A 15477-nucleotide genomic window follows, 5' to 3' on the forward strand; every position below is an offset into this window, starting at 1 on the left:
GAGCTCCAAGGAGATTATGTTGAAAAATAAAAAAAAAATTACCCAAAAAAAATTGTTTTTATACTTCATTCTAAGGACTTATTGAACTACCCTCGTATAATGCAAGCGAGTTGCGTTTTTAGATAATTTGGTACGTTATTAGAAAATAAAATCCAGTTGCCACAATTTTTAGCATTTCAAACATTTTATTAAGTACACTACTGTCGGCAATTGTCGGTATGACCTCGTGTATGGCTAGTCTAAGTACTATTAAAAAGCACTGCAGACTTTTAGACGTGATTTCGCATTTATAAAAGGAGCGAGAAAATTTTTTAAACTCCCTTAAAAATTTTTCAATTCCGCGTCGAAAAACCTCTTATGGAGAAATTTTGGACGCTTTGAAGAGAATGTATCGCGTGAGAAGTTAAAAAAGTGTAAGAATTTTTTGAAATTAGTATGTCGACTTCAATCTATTCTGCACAGTCCTTCAAGTATTATTTTAAATTAAATTCAATAAAACTTAAAACTCTTCACTGGTTCTATTTCAATGTTCTATTTTCATCTCGAAAGTTTAATAATTTGACCGAAAATTGAACTATTTGCTTGAAAATTAATGAATTTTGTTGGAAATTTGTGTTTTTTTGGTACAATAGGAATTTTTTGTTTATAAATGCAATTCTTTGGTGAAAAATTAATTAGTTTTAGTTAAGGATTCAAGTACATTTTTGGAAAATCACTTTTTGGTTTAAATCTGTTTTTTATTTTTAATTAAATTATTTCCGGTTTAACATTCAAAATTTTAGTAGAAGATTTTTATTTGTTTGTTGAAGAATAAGTTTGTAACTTCAAATTTTACTATATTGTTGGAAATTCATATTCTTGGGTTGATCATTCTACTATTTGGTAGTAAATTCAACTACTTGGTCCAAAAATAATGTATTTTGTTGAAAATTATTCTTTTTAGTTAATTGTTAATATTTTGTTATAAAGGCAACTTTTTGGTTAAAAATAAATACTGTTTGTTTGAGTATTCAAGTATTATTTTAAATATTCATATTTTTTGGTTAAATCTAACCTTTTTTATTTTTAAATGAAATATTTTATTAAAATAATCTTTTCAGGTGCAAAAATACTTTCTTGAAGTTCATTTTTCTGGTTGAATATTCACAATTTTAGTTGAATATCCGATGTTTTTTTGGTTAAAAAATAATTTTTTAAATTTAATATTGTGTTGAAAATTCATATTTATGGGTTAGTGATTCAGCTATGTCATACCAACTTTAACTATTTGGTCAAAAAAATTATGTTTTTTGTTGAAAATTCTTTTTTTCGGTAGAATATCATTTTCTTGGTTATAAATGCAACTATTTACTTGAAAATTAATCTGTTTTAATTGAGGGTTCCAGTTTTTTTGTAATTATTTTAATTTTTTTTTTGAAATATCAACTGTGACATTCATCGTTGAAAATGATCTTTGTAAGTGGAAAATGCCTTCTTAGAAGTTCATATTTTTATTTAAAAACTTTGGGTTGAAAATTCAACAATTACGCTTTTATTGACAAATTGATGCTTTTAGTTTAAAAATTCAACTATTTAGTTAAAGTATTTTTAGAAACGAAAAAAAATTATAGTTAAAAGTGCATGTTTTTTATTAATTATTATTCAACTGTTAGACTGAAAATCAATCTATTCCCAAAAAAACGCATTAGTGAAAAAATTGGTTTTGCGAGTTTTTGGCGATAATTATTATTTGTTTGCTTTTTAACTAATTCGAATTGTTTCTAATACATAAAATACTACTTCATATTGATAATTGGATGTTCGAATAATTTTTAAATAATTTATTATTGTTTTTAGCCATTTTATTATAGAATAGAGATAGAAAATAGCGGTTCTTTTTTAAAAATTGTCCATTTTTATCCAATTTACTATTATAATGATGTATTACTAATTAATGTTAAAAACATGATCTATTTAATAATTGATCATGATTGTTACTAGATTTCTCTTGGAATAAATTTTTATTTAATTTTTCAATCGGAAATTTTACTTTTCCATTTATTGTTTACAAATGATCTTTTTTAGTAATAAATATTGTAAATAGTTAAAAAATTATATTTTCGGTGAAAAAATGTATAATTTGCTAAAAAATTTAATTAATTTTGTTTACGTTTTTTTTTGGTTACTGAAAGTTCATTTGAAATTAAAATTTGCACTAAGGAATTTTTTGCTTTGAAATTGATCTATTTTAGTTTAAAAATCAACGATTTGGTTTAGGATTGAATTATTTTGTTGAAGATTTTTTGTTGTTATATTCCTCTTTTTTATTTTGATTTAAATTAATTCTTTTTGCCAAAATATTAACTGTTTTTATTCCAAAACTAGATTTTTCTGATTTGTTCAAAAATGACCTTTTTTAGTTCAAATTTCAACGGTTTTTTATTTAACATAAAAATGTTTTAAGGTTGGAATATTGAATGTTGAAAATTGATTTTGGTAATTAAAAATTCAGCTATACCATTTTTGGTTCAATATTTATATTTTTTTAGGTGCCAGTGTCAAGAGACTGGTTCATTAAAAATGACTGATTCATTAAGTGAGTCAAATTGACTGACAAGAAGACTCTTTTTAATAACTTGTAGGTCGTCGAATTCGAATTTTTTCAACCAGTCAAAATAGTCTTGGGATCAGTCACTTTTGACTGATTTAAACTTAGAGTGTAATAAAAAATTTTTTTTCAGAAAAATTGTGTATTAGTTATAAATGTAGAAAATCAAAAACAGACTTTCAGAGAAAAATTTAAGAAAAGGTTTTTCTACACGACAGAATCGAAATTATTGAAAAGAAAACTACTATTTTAGCGGGTTTTATTAAATCTTAGTAAAAGTTGAAACATAACACGTTAGAAAAATGTGTCTAGAGACAATTTTCTTACAAGAATTTAAGGAAACTCCACCATATTGCTGATTTCGAAATTCAAAAAATCCCTTTTGACATAGAAAAAAAACTAAAACTTGTATATGGTGCACTGTTTTTATAGCTGCGTTATTTATCTTATAAAATTCAAATATTGACAATTTTGTAAATACTATTTTTTATTAAATTATAAAAATGTGAAATAGGCGACATATTTTCAGAATAGGTAAAAAAGTGAAAAAACATCTAAAACCGGTGAAATGGTTGAAAAAGGGGAGTAGGTGACAACCTGACTGTTAAAGTATTTTTTAAATTTATTCTGACTGTCTATTTTAATTTGTTTATTTATGTAAAGAATCAAAAGGTCAAAAATTTTTCCCTAAAAGTGACACTAGTAAGTTTTGAGATAATCGATACATGTACTTCAGTGTAGTGGAAAAACGGTGATTTTTTTTAATTAGAAAAAATATCTTGGGTTCTCCCAATTTGATTTTTGTAAATGAAGTATTTCTTTTATATAAATAATCAATGTTTTTTAAAGTTCTAGGGCATATTTTCAAGCTATTTTTCACTGCATGATACCAGCTTATGAGTATAAATCGTGAAAGTTGCTTTATTAAAGTGCAAGGACTTAAAGCTGTAACAAAAATTTTGAAAAATGCAATGTTCTTTGTACTAACCAAAATATTTTTGTGAAATATATGAAACATATAATCATGAAGTTTCTATAAAATTTCATTAAAGTATATAATTATTTTATTTTTATTCTGATTTTCCTACAAATAGGATGTTTTCAAATTTTTCGTACTTTTTTTGTTACAATTTCAAGTCCTTGCAACTCGATAAGGCCGTTTTTAAGATTTATACTTACAAGCTATAATGATACTTAGTAAAAATGGCTTCAAAATCAGTCCAAGAACATTAAAAAATATTAATTATTTTTTTAGAGCATATAATCCTTTCAAGAGAAAAAATTTGAGCTCTGAAATATTTAAAATTAGGAGAACTTAATCAATCCTCAACAAAGAAGTGTATTCAAAAGTTTGGCGTGTACTGTATATTTTTCTTTAAATAGCATTTGTTACCCACAATTAACTCTAGAATTTCTTAAACATTATTTCTAATTTATTTAATTACATTTTTCCAACAAATATGTTGTTCCCTTTTCAGATCAGTCGAATGTCGCCAATGATGACTGACACACTGGACTAAAACTGCTTTGCCAGGTTGCAAGGCGGCATGGGTCTGCCACGATTGTCATTAAAAAGATGTTTTCTATACGTTTTTTGCTTGACGGGAACGTTTTTGGTGATTATGAATGTTCGGCAAAAAGAAATCTGGCACAGTTCACGTGCAGATGCCGGACAAATACAGTCCACCCGAGTGGTGGATGGCTCCCAGGTAAGAAGTTTTATCTAATTATAATCAATAATAATATTATCACATCATTCATTTCAAATTTAAGAAATTTAAATCAGATTGAAATCAAATTTAAAATCCCATTTAAAGTCCAATAATCAAGTTAATGTGCAGAATTCCCTAAAATAAAATTCAGAATCGAAGGAACAAATTTTGACTACTACCATACAAATGTTCTGTTTAAATTTTGAAGAAAGGTAAAAAAAATGTCAAAAAAAGAAAAGAAACAAAGTTCTTTTTCTTTGATGAAGATAAAAAAGAGGAAAGAAAAATGAGAAGATAAGCAACCGAATCCCCTTCCCTTTTTTATTTCTTTCACCTTTTGTATTTTTATTATTTTCAAATTATAATTAAAAGCCATTTGTACAAAATAATCACCAACGTTTTAGCACTTATACAGCACCCTTATAAAGGCAAACAATAATATAAAAAAAACACATAAAAATTTCAAGCAGGCAGGAACAGCAACGTAAACATAATGCTCTCTCCCTGACACTCGAGAATAAAGCCTTGATTCGACTTGATTCTTGGGTTTAAGGTTTCGTTGTTGTTCCTGTCTGCTTGATATTTTTTTTTGCCTTCATAATGGTGCTGTATGAGTGCCGAAAAGTTGGTGATATTTTAAAACAAATTTCTTTTCATTGTGATTTGATAATAATAAAAATAAAAAAGACGAAAGAAATTAAAAAGAGAAGAAAGGGGATTTGGTTTGCTGTCTTCTCATTATTTTTTCTTTTTTTTTGTTTTTGTCCAGAAAAAGAAATTTTTTGTTCTTTTTTATGAACATTTTTATCTTTTTAAATGGCAATAGAATCATTTAATGGCGTTTGCCCAAATCTGGTAGTCAGATTCTGGGTCTTATTTTCCGAAATTCTTCACAATGATTTATTCATTAAATAGAGAGAAATGCAATATTGAAATTAAAATATTAAATTATTATTGATACCAAATTGTACTATTTCATAGTATCTATTAAACAAAATAATAGAAAAGGAAGCAAGCACAATGTTTTCGAGAATTCATGAAATATCAATTTATGACAAAAAAGTTAACATAACCTTAAATTTGTTTGAAATTTTAAGTTTAATATTTAAATTCAAATGATTTTTATTTAATATAATCTATTTCCAGGGAAGAAAATGATAACATAACTTAAAATTGTTCAAAAAGGGTAAATCTTTAAAATCAATATCGATTTTAAGTAAAAAACGCGAGCCTTATCTGAAATAAAAAATTATATTTTTATTGAAATATGATGATTTTTTAAATGAAAGTTGCTCATTTTCGATATAAAGCGCGAAAAGAATTAAGAACTGTGCAACAATGAAGTACCCAACAGGCACAAAGTTTGATAAGAGTGCTGTATGAGTGCTAACACGTTGGTGATTATTTCTTACAATTTTTGTTTTATTGTGATTTGTTAATAATAAAAAATAAAAAAGATGATAGAAATAATAAAGGGAAGGAAGGGCATTTGGTAGGTTGACTTAAAACTTTCCTTTCATCTTTTTTATTTTTGTCAATAAAAAAAAATTTCGTTCTTTCCTTTTTTAGAAAATTTCCTTACAAATTTCGATGACACATTTAATGATGGTAGTCCAAATTTGGTCGTTGGATTCTTGGTTTTATTTTCTGGGATTAATTGAGTCATTTATTAAAAGATGAAACTTAATAATTAAAAAATATCTTATTTTCACTCTTTGTTTATTTATATGAAAAATAAATTAACATAAAATTTGAAAAATCGAACCTATAGATGCTCTTATGCAACTATCTCACGTGGAAAGATTCCCCGGAAAGTGCTCCACGGAAATTCTACGGAAATTCCAGCTGGAAATTCTACGGAAATTTCGGTTGAAAATTCCATTGAATTTCCGTAGAAATTCTAGTAACTTTCCATCTGCAATTCACAGCATGTAATAGACTTTGGAAGTCCCTATCCAATTTTGCTATCAGTAACGCAACCCCAGGTTGTCTCCGGTAAGTCACGATCGTCGTCCCAACAAATTTAGTTTGCAACAGGTGTAAAAAATACATCTCCCTCGGGGAAGTCGAGTTCTAAATGCACCTTGGAGGCAACCAACCAAATTTTGTCATAACTCGTCAATGTACAATAACCTCCAAGTGCAGCAGGTATAAACAATACATCTCCCCTGAGGAAGAGGACTTCTCAATGAACCTTGGAGGCACCAACCGAATTTTTTTATGATACGTCACTATACAATCACCTTCAAGTGCAAAAGGTGTAAAAAATACATCTCTCTTGAAGAATTTGAATTCTAAATGAACCTTGGAGGCAACCAACCAAACTTTTATCATGACTCGTCATTAGACAATAACCTCCAAGTGCACCAGGTGTAAAAAATACGTCTTCATCGCAGAAGTTGAGATCTAAATGAACTCTGGAGGCAAGCAGACAAATTCTTTTATGGTCCGTCAGTATAAAATAACCTGCACGTGCACCAGATATAAAAAATATGTCTCCATCGGTGGAGTTGATTTCTGAATCAACCTTGGCGACAAACAACCAATTTTTGTCATGACTCGTCAGTAGACAGTCACCTTCAAGTGCACCAGATGTAGAAAATACATCTGGCTGGTTGCTTCCAATGTTCATTGAGAAGTCAACTTCCTCGCGGGAGATATATTTTTTACACCTGGTGCACGTGGAGGTTATTTTTATAGTGACTGATCATGAAAAAATTTGGTTGGTTGCTTCCAAGGTTCACTTAAAATTTTAATTCCTCGAGGGAGATGTATTTTTTACACCCGGTGCACTTGGAGGTTATTTTATAGTGACGGACCATGAAAGAATTTGTCTGGTTGCTTTTAGGGTTCATTTAGAAATCTAATTTCTCGGGGGCGACGTATTTTTTACACCTGGTGCACTTGGAGGTGATTGTCTGATGACGAGTCATGACAAAAATTAGTTGTTTGCGTTCAAGGTTCATTAAGGACTCAACTTCACCGAGCGAGATGTATTTTTTAGACCTGGCGCGCGTTGAGGTTATTTTATAGTGACGGATTGTGAAAGAATTATTCTGGTTGCCTCTAGGGTTCATTTAGAATTCAATTTCCTCGAGGAGGAAATATTTTTTGCACCTGGTGCAAAATACATTTGTTGGGATGACGGTCGTGACTTACTGGAGGCGACCTGAGGTAGCGTTACTTTCCACGTGGGATATCTTATCATTTCTGAAAAAAAATGTTGAGCGCCGGTAAAGAATTCTAGGCTATAGGTGGTTTTGAATATTAAACTTGGAAACTGTTTTAGGAAGTTACAATCTTGAATAATTTAAAGGTGATAAATGCAACAGTTGTGACAAGCGTGGTGGAAAGTTTTCTGGACACTACCGACCTTTCAAAAAGACCTTGGTACATGAAAGGTGGAAAGAGACGACCTCAAGCGGCTATGAAATTTCGACATACCGGAAAACGATTAGCACGTCTTTGGCCCGATGAAGATCCCAAAGATGATAGGATTTCAAATCAGGTAAAGTAGAGCAAAATAAACATTGTTTTTATAAAAAAATGAGTTAAATAGTTTATTATGCACCCAGGGGAGATGCGGGACTTTTTCGAAAAATGAGTTTTTTTTGTGATTTTGGAATCGTGAAAAAAGATGCACCTGAAAATCAAAATGATTTGTATAAGTTGAACTGGCTTTAAATATAATTATTTCATAATTTTAGCAAAAAACCGTTAACTGCAACGATTGTATTTCGAGAAAAACCGTAACTACATTTATTGTAAGTTGTAAGATACGAAGTCATCATTCAAAGCCTGATTTTTATGATTAATAACTACTTTAAAAAATTGTATTATTCACGACAAACGATGTTTAAAATGTTTTAATTTTTAGTCAATAATTTGGAGTTTTTGTTGTTGTTAATTAACACATTCGGAATTCATGTGAATTTTATAAATAAACATTATTTAATTCTGCTTGAATTTCGTATTATTTGTTATCCATGAAACTTAATACTTATAACGTTCATATCTATAATAATATTAATAATAATTTCAATGATAATAATAATATTAAAGAGTACTCATATAAAAATATTCTAAATTGACGAGTTTTATATCGAAAGTCGTTAATATTAAAGAATTCCCAACTGTAAATCTTCAAAATGGTTAAAATTTGAATGTTTGGTCTCTAAAATTAAAGATTATCTCATGTAAAACATTTACAATTAGGGATTATGATAGTTTTCCTTTGAAATTAAAAATTCTGCAATTTTGATGATTAATATTTGAAATTTCATTAGTTTGGAAAATTAAAAATTGAAAACTCTTGACTTTTGGTCTGAGACATTATCACAATTTAAGAACTTTTATTTTTGGATATTTCAAAATTTAACTATTCTGAAAAAGTTTATAAACTACATACCTTTCGAATATAATTTTTTGAAAAATAAATTATTCGTAATTCCAAATTTTTAGCATTCTATCATTAAGAATTTGAACTCTTCAAAATGGTAGAATACTAAGTTTCAAATCTTTTAAAATTGAAGGTATTTAAACTATAAACCGTTATGTTTGAAAAATTTGAATCGTAAATCATAAAATTTGTAGAAATTTGATTCGCATATCTTGAAAATTAAAGAGTATAATATTAACAGATTTTCAATTCGAAAATTATGCAAGGTTCAGATTTTACAATTAAAAATGCTTACAATTCAATGATTTACATTTCAAATTTTACAAATTTTAAGAGTTTAGAATTCGAATCTCTTGACTTCTGATCTTAACAATAATGAAAATCTAAGAATTATTATTTAAACATTTTTCAGAATTAATGAGTTTTTAATTATCAATCTTCAAAATTACGGAGTTTTAAATTGCAAATCGTCTAATTCCTTAACTTGAAAATCCTGCAAGATGCTTTTAAAATATTGATATTCTCCGTGAAATTGTACTAGGTAATTTCTTCAAATTGTTGAAAATTTTTTAAATCAATCGAAATACTTGAAACCTTTTATAATTCTTTGAAACCATTTGAAACTGCTTTAAAAGTTTTAATCCCTTGAAATGTTATGAAATCCTTAATTTTTTTTTATATAATGTAAAATGTCTTCAAAAATTTGTAATGAAAAAAGAACTTTAGAAACACAAAGATATTAAGAATACTTAAAATAAGGGAGAGCGTGGATAAAAAATGTAAAAATATCAACTTCACGTAATTTATGGACGTTTACTTAGAAAAATTTAGAAATTGATGGTAAATTTCTAAATGAGCAAAAATATTAAAATTTCAGAGAAAACTTATGATGCATTTATAACTAACCAATAATTTACATTTTTTTTAAATTTTGGAAATTTTGTAGTTTATGGTAAGTTATGGTAATTTATCACTTTGAGTGGATACAATATGTGAACCAATCTGCCAACGCATTCAACTAATTGTTTAATAATTTCAATTGTTCACCTCTGGTGCCAGCTTTTACGTTGTAGGGAGTAAAAAGTATATTTTACTCTGTAGGGACTAGAGAAAAAAGAATATCGCCAAAGAATATCTTTGGATCCGCTTCAAAGGCATTGCAAATTGCTGAAATCATGAATTTGTCACACAAAATTTAATTCATTATCATAATTTTTGCTGCTTTCCAGATGTTTTTATTTTTCTAAATTAACAAAAAACTTTGATATTTTTTAAATACTTTGGCACTCTTTAAATTAAAGAACTCATGACGGCTGCAATTATAACAAATTTCGATACAACTGGCCAGATATTTTCGATATGAATAGGGGAAGTCTGTTAAATTTCTTATTATATAAGTAATAAGGTACATTTCTTCAAATTCTTCTACCTGATATGTTGGCGATTTCGAATTCTCCCCGCGGTGATTCAGGCGATTGCAGCGCCATTCAGCAGTTCCGGGGAAGTCCATCGGGTACTACCAGATTGTTCATCATGTAGATTTTGACAAGAAGTTTTTCGTTTAATAATAAGAATAAATTTTTCTCAAATTGACGAGGATTTTAATCTCTTATAATTTCATAATGATGAAAAAAAGTAAAAATATGAAAAAAAGGGGTTCCCTGCGTTTGGGACGTTCTTTAATAGGGGAGGGGGTCTGGAGATCGGACAAGCAGGGAGGGAGTCTGAAATTCCGGGAATTTTGTGGACATCTTTTATGGGCGGCCCCTTTCACCATATTGAAAGATATTTTTAACTGAAGTGGATCAAATTTCCGAATTTTGGTTTTTTAGAATATTTTAATATATTTTTACGTTTTCAGCTGATGTTCGTACCTCCGGACTACAACAAAACGAATTCTGAAATACCCTTAAAGAGAATTTTCATTCTCCATGGAATGGGTGAGGCTAAAGTTGGGCAAGATATTTTTATACAACAGGGTTGCCCCGTTAGTTCATGTACAATAACTCGTGATAATCCTGCTGAGGCTGACTTAATTTTATTCAAAGACTACGTGGCTCAAGTGGGACGAAGACGTCTCGAACAGGTATTTAAATCACCGTAAAATTAAACCCTTGTCATATTGAATAAATGCAGCCTCTTAATTATTTGTTTTAAAGTCTTCATCATTTTTTTCATTGTTTGACCCTAGGGGAAATTACCTTAAAAATAATGCAAAAAATTAAAAATGTTTAAATTATTTTAACAGTTATTCACATTCTTCAAAAACATTGAAATTTGATGTTTGTGTCCTCTGAAAGTCCTGGACCCATAATCTGTCCAATTCTTTTTACAATTTAAACTTTTTTCTGCAGTTTGAACTTTTTCTAGTGCTCTCTTTAGCGAAGTGCTTTTCTGAGTTTAATTACCTATAAATTTCATTGCGCAATTGCCTGAGATTAAATAGCATTACAACATGCAGTGTCAAACCGCTTTACTTGTTTGAGATAAAGTGAAGAGAAGAACCATTTTTTAAATTCATTGTCGTGTTGAAGGTTAATTTCAGGGTCAGATAAGGCTGCACAATTGCAAATAGGTTTGCTAATTTGCTTTTTATCACTAATGAGAGTTTGCTTCTTTACTCAAGTGTATCGCATGTCCCGCATGCCCATGGTCTAGTTTAAATGTGTTCGATATGAACCAATTATTATCGATTAAAGGCATTTGTTTTGAAATGTCTTGACTGACAAAAATGCTCTAGAATTTATATGTTTAAAGTCTTTTTATTAAATAAACAGATCTGAGAAATTTCTTCTTAGGTTTTACTTCTAGAAAGTTTGCCCAAAAATATTGATTCGATACTTGGTATAGAGATTCCTTTGCAATCCAGGTGTAAATCCAAAAAGGACTTTTGGCACATTTTAATAAAAATTAAATTATTACCATCAACAATAATATCCTAGGTTCCCTGTAAATAAATTTTAAAAAGCCTGATGTCAGTGTTCGAAAACGTTTTAGAGAACACACCTGCTCCCACCAGTCACTCCGAATTCTTTTTCTAGCAAATACAAAAAACATAATGTGTCCTTGTGGTGGAGAGTTTATATCAGGGACCTTTGAAACGCGGAAGATGTTATTTAAAGCAAGGGAAATTATTCGAAAGTAGGATAAGTAGTGCACGGGAAATAAGGGCGTGGGAAGGAAGCTAGGGGAAAGGGAATGATAACTAGGATAGCGAGGAGAGAAGGAAAAAGTTTCGGAGGAGGCGGCGAAGGATTGTGTGCAATGAAAAAGAAGGCGAAATTAGGGTGTGGATTTAAGAGAAAATGAGGAGGTGGGAAGTAAGGAAAATGTGGGGGAGCAATAAAGATGAGGTGGGGGAACTAGAAAAAGTTAAGGAGCGCATGTATAGGAGAAGTGAGCGTTAGTGAGGGAAAGTTAGGGAAAGTTAGTGAAACGATTATAAATTCGGATGAATATTGGAGAGGAAGTGACGGCTGAGGAAGGAAGGTAGGGAAAAGAGAGTGTTAGCTAGGGAAGCGAGGGGAGAAGTAAGTAGAGGAGGATGAAGTGTCGTAAAGGAATAATGGATGGTGAAGCGTGCGGTTGGGAAGTAAGGAAAATGAGGGTGTGAAAGTCAGAGGAATTGAGGGGATGAGGAAGTAAGGAAATGCGGAAGAGTTGTAAAAATTAAGGGAGGAAAGTAGAGTAAATTAGGGAGAGGATGTGGAAGAAGTGAGACTAAGTGTGGTAAAGTAGGGGAAATGATTATACATGAGGACCAGGAAGTGGAGGGAAAGTGAGGACTGATGAAAGTAAGTAGAAGAAGCGCGTTAGCTATGTTAGCGAGGAAAGGCGGAAGTAGTAGAAGACGAATCTATAGTCGTTTTTGGATTTTCGATCGGATTTTCAATTTATTTTATATAATTTTCGAAATTTGCAAATTATTAAATAATTGTTAATAATTATACATTTTGTTTCGTATTTAGGTATGGATGCTCTACTTTTTGGAATGTCCTTATCATACACAGAGTGTCAAGAATGTTTTAGTGAATTGGACTGCAACTTATCGCCGAGACAGTGACATAGTAGCGCCATACGAAAGATGGCAGTATTTTGATCCTAGTGTTACTCAAATCCAACAAACTTTTAATTATGCTGCGAACAAGACAAGAAAGGTAAGAAATCTGTATTTTTTTTCGAAAACCCACATTGTCATTTCGAACTTTAAAAGTTTTATTAGCTAATTTCAAAAAAATCTAAGCACGTTACATGGATCGCGAGACAAACTTTTTTCAACTCGGTTATATTAGGCGGTACTGCTGCGAGCGCCAGAATATTGATTTTTAACTATTCTTTTCATTTGTAAAAATTGGTATTTTCAAACTTTATCACTTGCAAAGCCAATATTTTAAGGATAAGTCAATGTTGTGACATTCTTGGAAAATACTGATCCCTTATGCAATTTAAAAAAAACATCATTCATTACTATTATTCCAAAATATGCCTATTATTACAATAATACAATATTTATTCCATTCATATTCTATTTTTATGTGATTTTATTTCACTATTTCTTTATATTTGATATTGAATATATGGTTTAAATTAATTAATTAATCAATTAAAATAAAAAATAAATTGAATACAAAAAATTGGAAAAAAATGCTGGCAACAGGAATCAAGTGCGGACTATTCGCATGAAAGTTCGTAGAGCTACCGCCTAATCAAACCAGGAGTTAAAAGACTCTAAAAGCAGGGTAAATTTAATAAATTAGAACATTTTTCATAAAACAAATCAAAAACTTGAAGTTTTAGTTTAAAAAGCGAATATTTTTTAATACACTGACTTAGAAGATAGTAAAATTTTTAATAATTCTAAAGAATTATCGTTTCTTGTAAATTTCTAAAGTTGGAATTCTTATAAATCGTGAAAAAATATTCCATATTATTTGCAGAGTAAATAAAATAATTAAATTTCATTATAACTTCCAAGGAATCTTTTTCAAGAACGAAATAATGATTCAGAAAGACATACCTTGGCTGAAGTTATAGAGCTTTTTATCTATTCATTTTGTATTGATTCATATATAAAGTGAAAGATGTGGTATTTTGGGGCTGAAAATTAAACTTTTTAGTCGAGTATGAACTTTTTTGTTGAAAATTACAATTTTTGGTCGAAAATTTGTCTTTTTGACATGTAAATTTTAAATAATTTTTGTTCTATTCATTGAAAAATCTTTCGTGGTTACATTTTTTTAACCTAAAAATGCATGTAATTTTTTAAATATTAATTTTTTGGTTTAAAATGTAACTATTTTGTTCGAATTTTTTTTATGTAAAAATTAATTTTTCCCCCTAAAAATAAATCTGCTTTCTGTTCCGTTGAAAACTTATCTCTTTTAGTTAAAAATTACACTATTTGGTTAAAAATTAATGCATTGTGTCAACAAATTCTTTCTTGCAGTAGAATTTTAATCTTCGTGGTGAAAAATTCATATTTTTGATTGATCGACTTATTTCTTTGTTTGAAAATTGACTTATTTTATTGAAAATTCGTTTCTTATGGTAAAAAATATCAGTATTTTATTTTCCGGTGAAAAATGATTTTTTTTTTATTTAAAAATTCATGTATTTTATAAAAATTTGTCTATTTTCGTCGAAAATTATTCTTTGTGGTTTAAAATTGATCTTTTCGAACGCAAATTCAACTAATTTGTTTAATTGAAGATTCATGGTTGTAGTTTAAATTTCATTTATTTGATTAGAAATTGAATTATTTTATTAAAAATATTTTTTTGTTGAAAATCCACCATTTTATTTCAATTCACTTTTTCTTTAGTTAAAAATTTAACTTTTTTGTTGGAAATTAATTTTTTGTTGTTGCAAATGTATCTTTTCACGTAGAAAATTCATCTTTTTGGGGGAAAATTCTACTATTTGGTTAAAAATTAATTACTTACAGACATTTATACATACATGCAACAGACATGCAAACACGCATGCAAACATACATACATACAGACAGACATACAGACAGACGCTATTGTAAAAATTGTTTTCTTCTGACTCAGAGGGAATCACAACGTAAAGATTTGATGAAGACCGAAGATAGAGTAAAAAATGTTGTGTAACAACGCATTGGCTATTGTTGGATCCATAATTAAGTTGGTTACAATAATCAAAATTTAAAAAATGTGTCTTCTTTTTCAGGGGGAGGGGGGTGTCAGTTTAGCCGCACGATTTTTGATTTGAAATATTGTACATCGCTTAATTTTTTTTCTGATAATTGAACAAAAATCGCACTTCAAAATTAAAAGCAACATTTTTTACCCAACTAAATTTTCCATCTAGAAATATCTAATCCGTTTTCGGAAATTAAAAAAAAAAATATTATTGATGTAAGTTTTTTGACCGGGGAAATTAATTAATAGTTTCAAGATGTTAATTTTGTTTGTCTACTTGGTCATAATCAATATTATTAAAATATTGATTAATTTTTTAATATTGCGAAAAAAACGCTCTCTAGCTCCGCTGGGATATGAGCCCAGGTCCTTAAGATTGCTGGTCTGATGACGGTCTTGGCGACTATTCTTGATTAAGGAATAGCGACTTAGAACGTTAGAAAAACAAGTTAAATTGGTTCTTTTTTTTCTTTTGTGAAAGTTTCCTATAAGGCAGCAGAATGGCCCTTAAATTAGCAGAATTAAATACGCGCATAGTGAATACATTGATAGTACTTTCGGGCGGTATTTGAAATGTAAGAATTACAATTTTAAATGCGCGCCAACGTTACTTTT

At 29.2% G+C, this 15477-nt stretch overlaps 1 protein-coding gene across 3 annotated transcripts in view; it reads left to right on the forward strand.

Moving 5' to 3' along the window:
• LOC117178851 (glycoprotein 3-alpha-L-fucosyltransferase A-like) overlaps positions 1-15477 on the forward strand; it is a 43269-nt gene that overhangs the window by 14986 nt on the left and 12806 nt on the right. For all 3 annotated transcript variants that reach the window (XM_033370358.1, XM_033370356.1, XM_033370357.1), the window contains exons 2-5: positions 4066-4296; positions 7616-7807; positions 10560-10784; positions 12667-12855. In XM_033370358.1, coding sequence (XP_033226249.1) covers positions 4135-4296; positions 7616-7807; positions 10560-10784; positions 12667-12855 — 768 coding nt within the window. In that variant the 5' untranslated portion in view covers positions 4066-4134. The remainder of the gene's footprint in view (positions 1-4065; positions 4297-7615; positions 7808-10559; positions 10785-12666; positions 12856-15477) is intronic.

This window comes from Belonocnema kinseyi, chromosome 8 (assembly GCF_010883055.1).
Source record: "Belonocnema kinseyi isolate 2016_QV_RU_SX_M_011 chromosome 8, B_treatae_v1, whole genome shotgun sequence".
NCBI lineage: Eukaryota > Metazoa > Arthropoda > Insecta > Hymenoptera > Cynipidae > Belonocnema > Belonocnema kinseyi.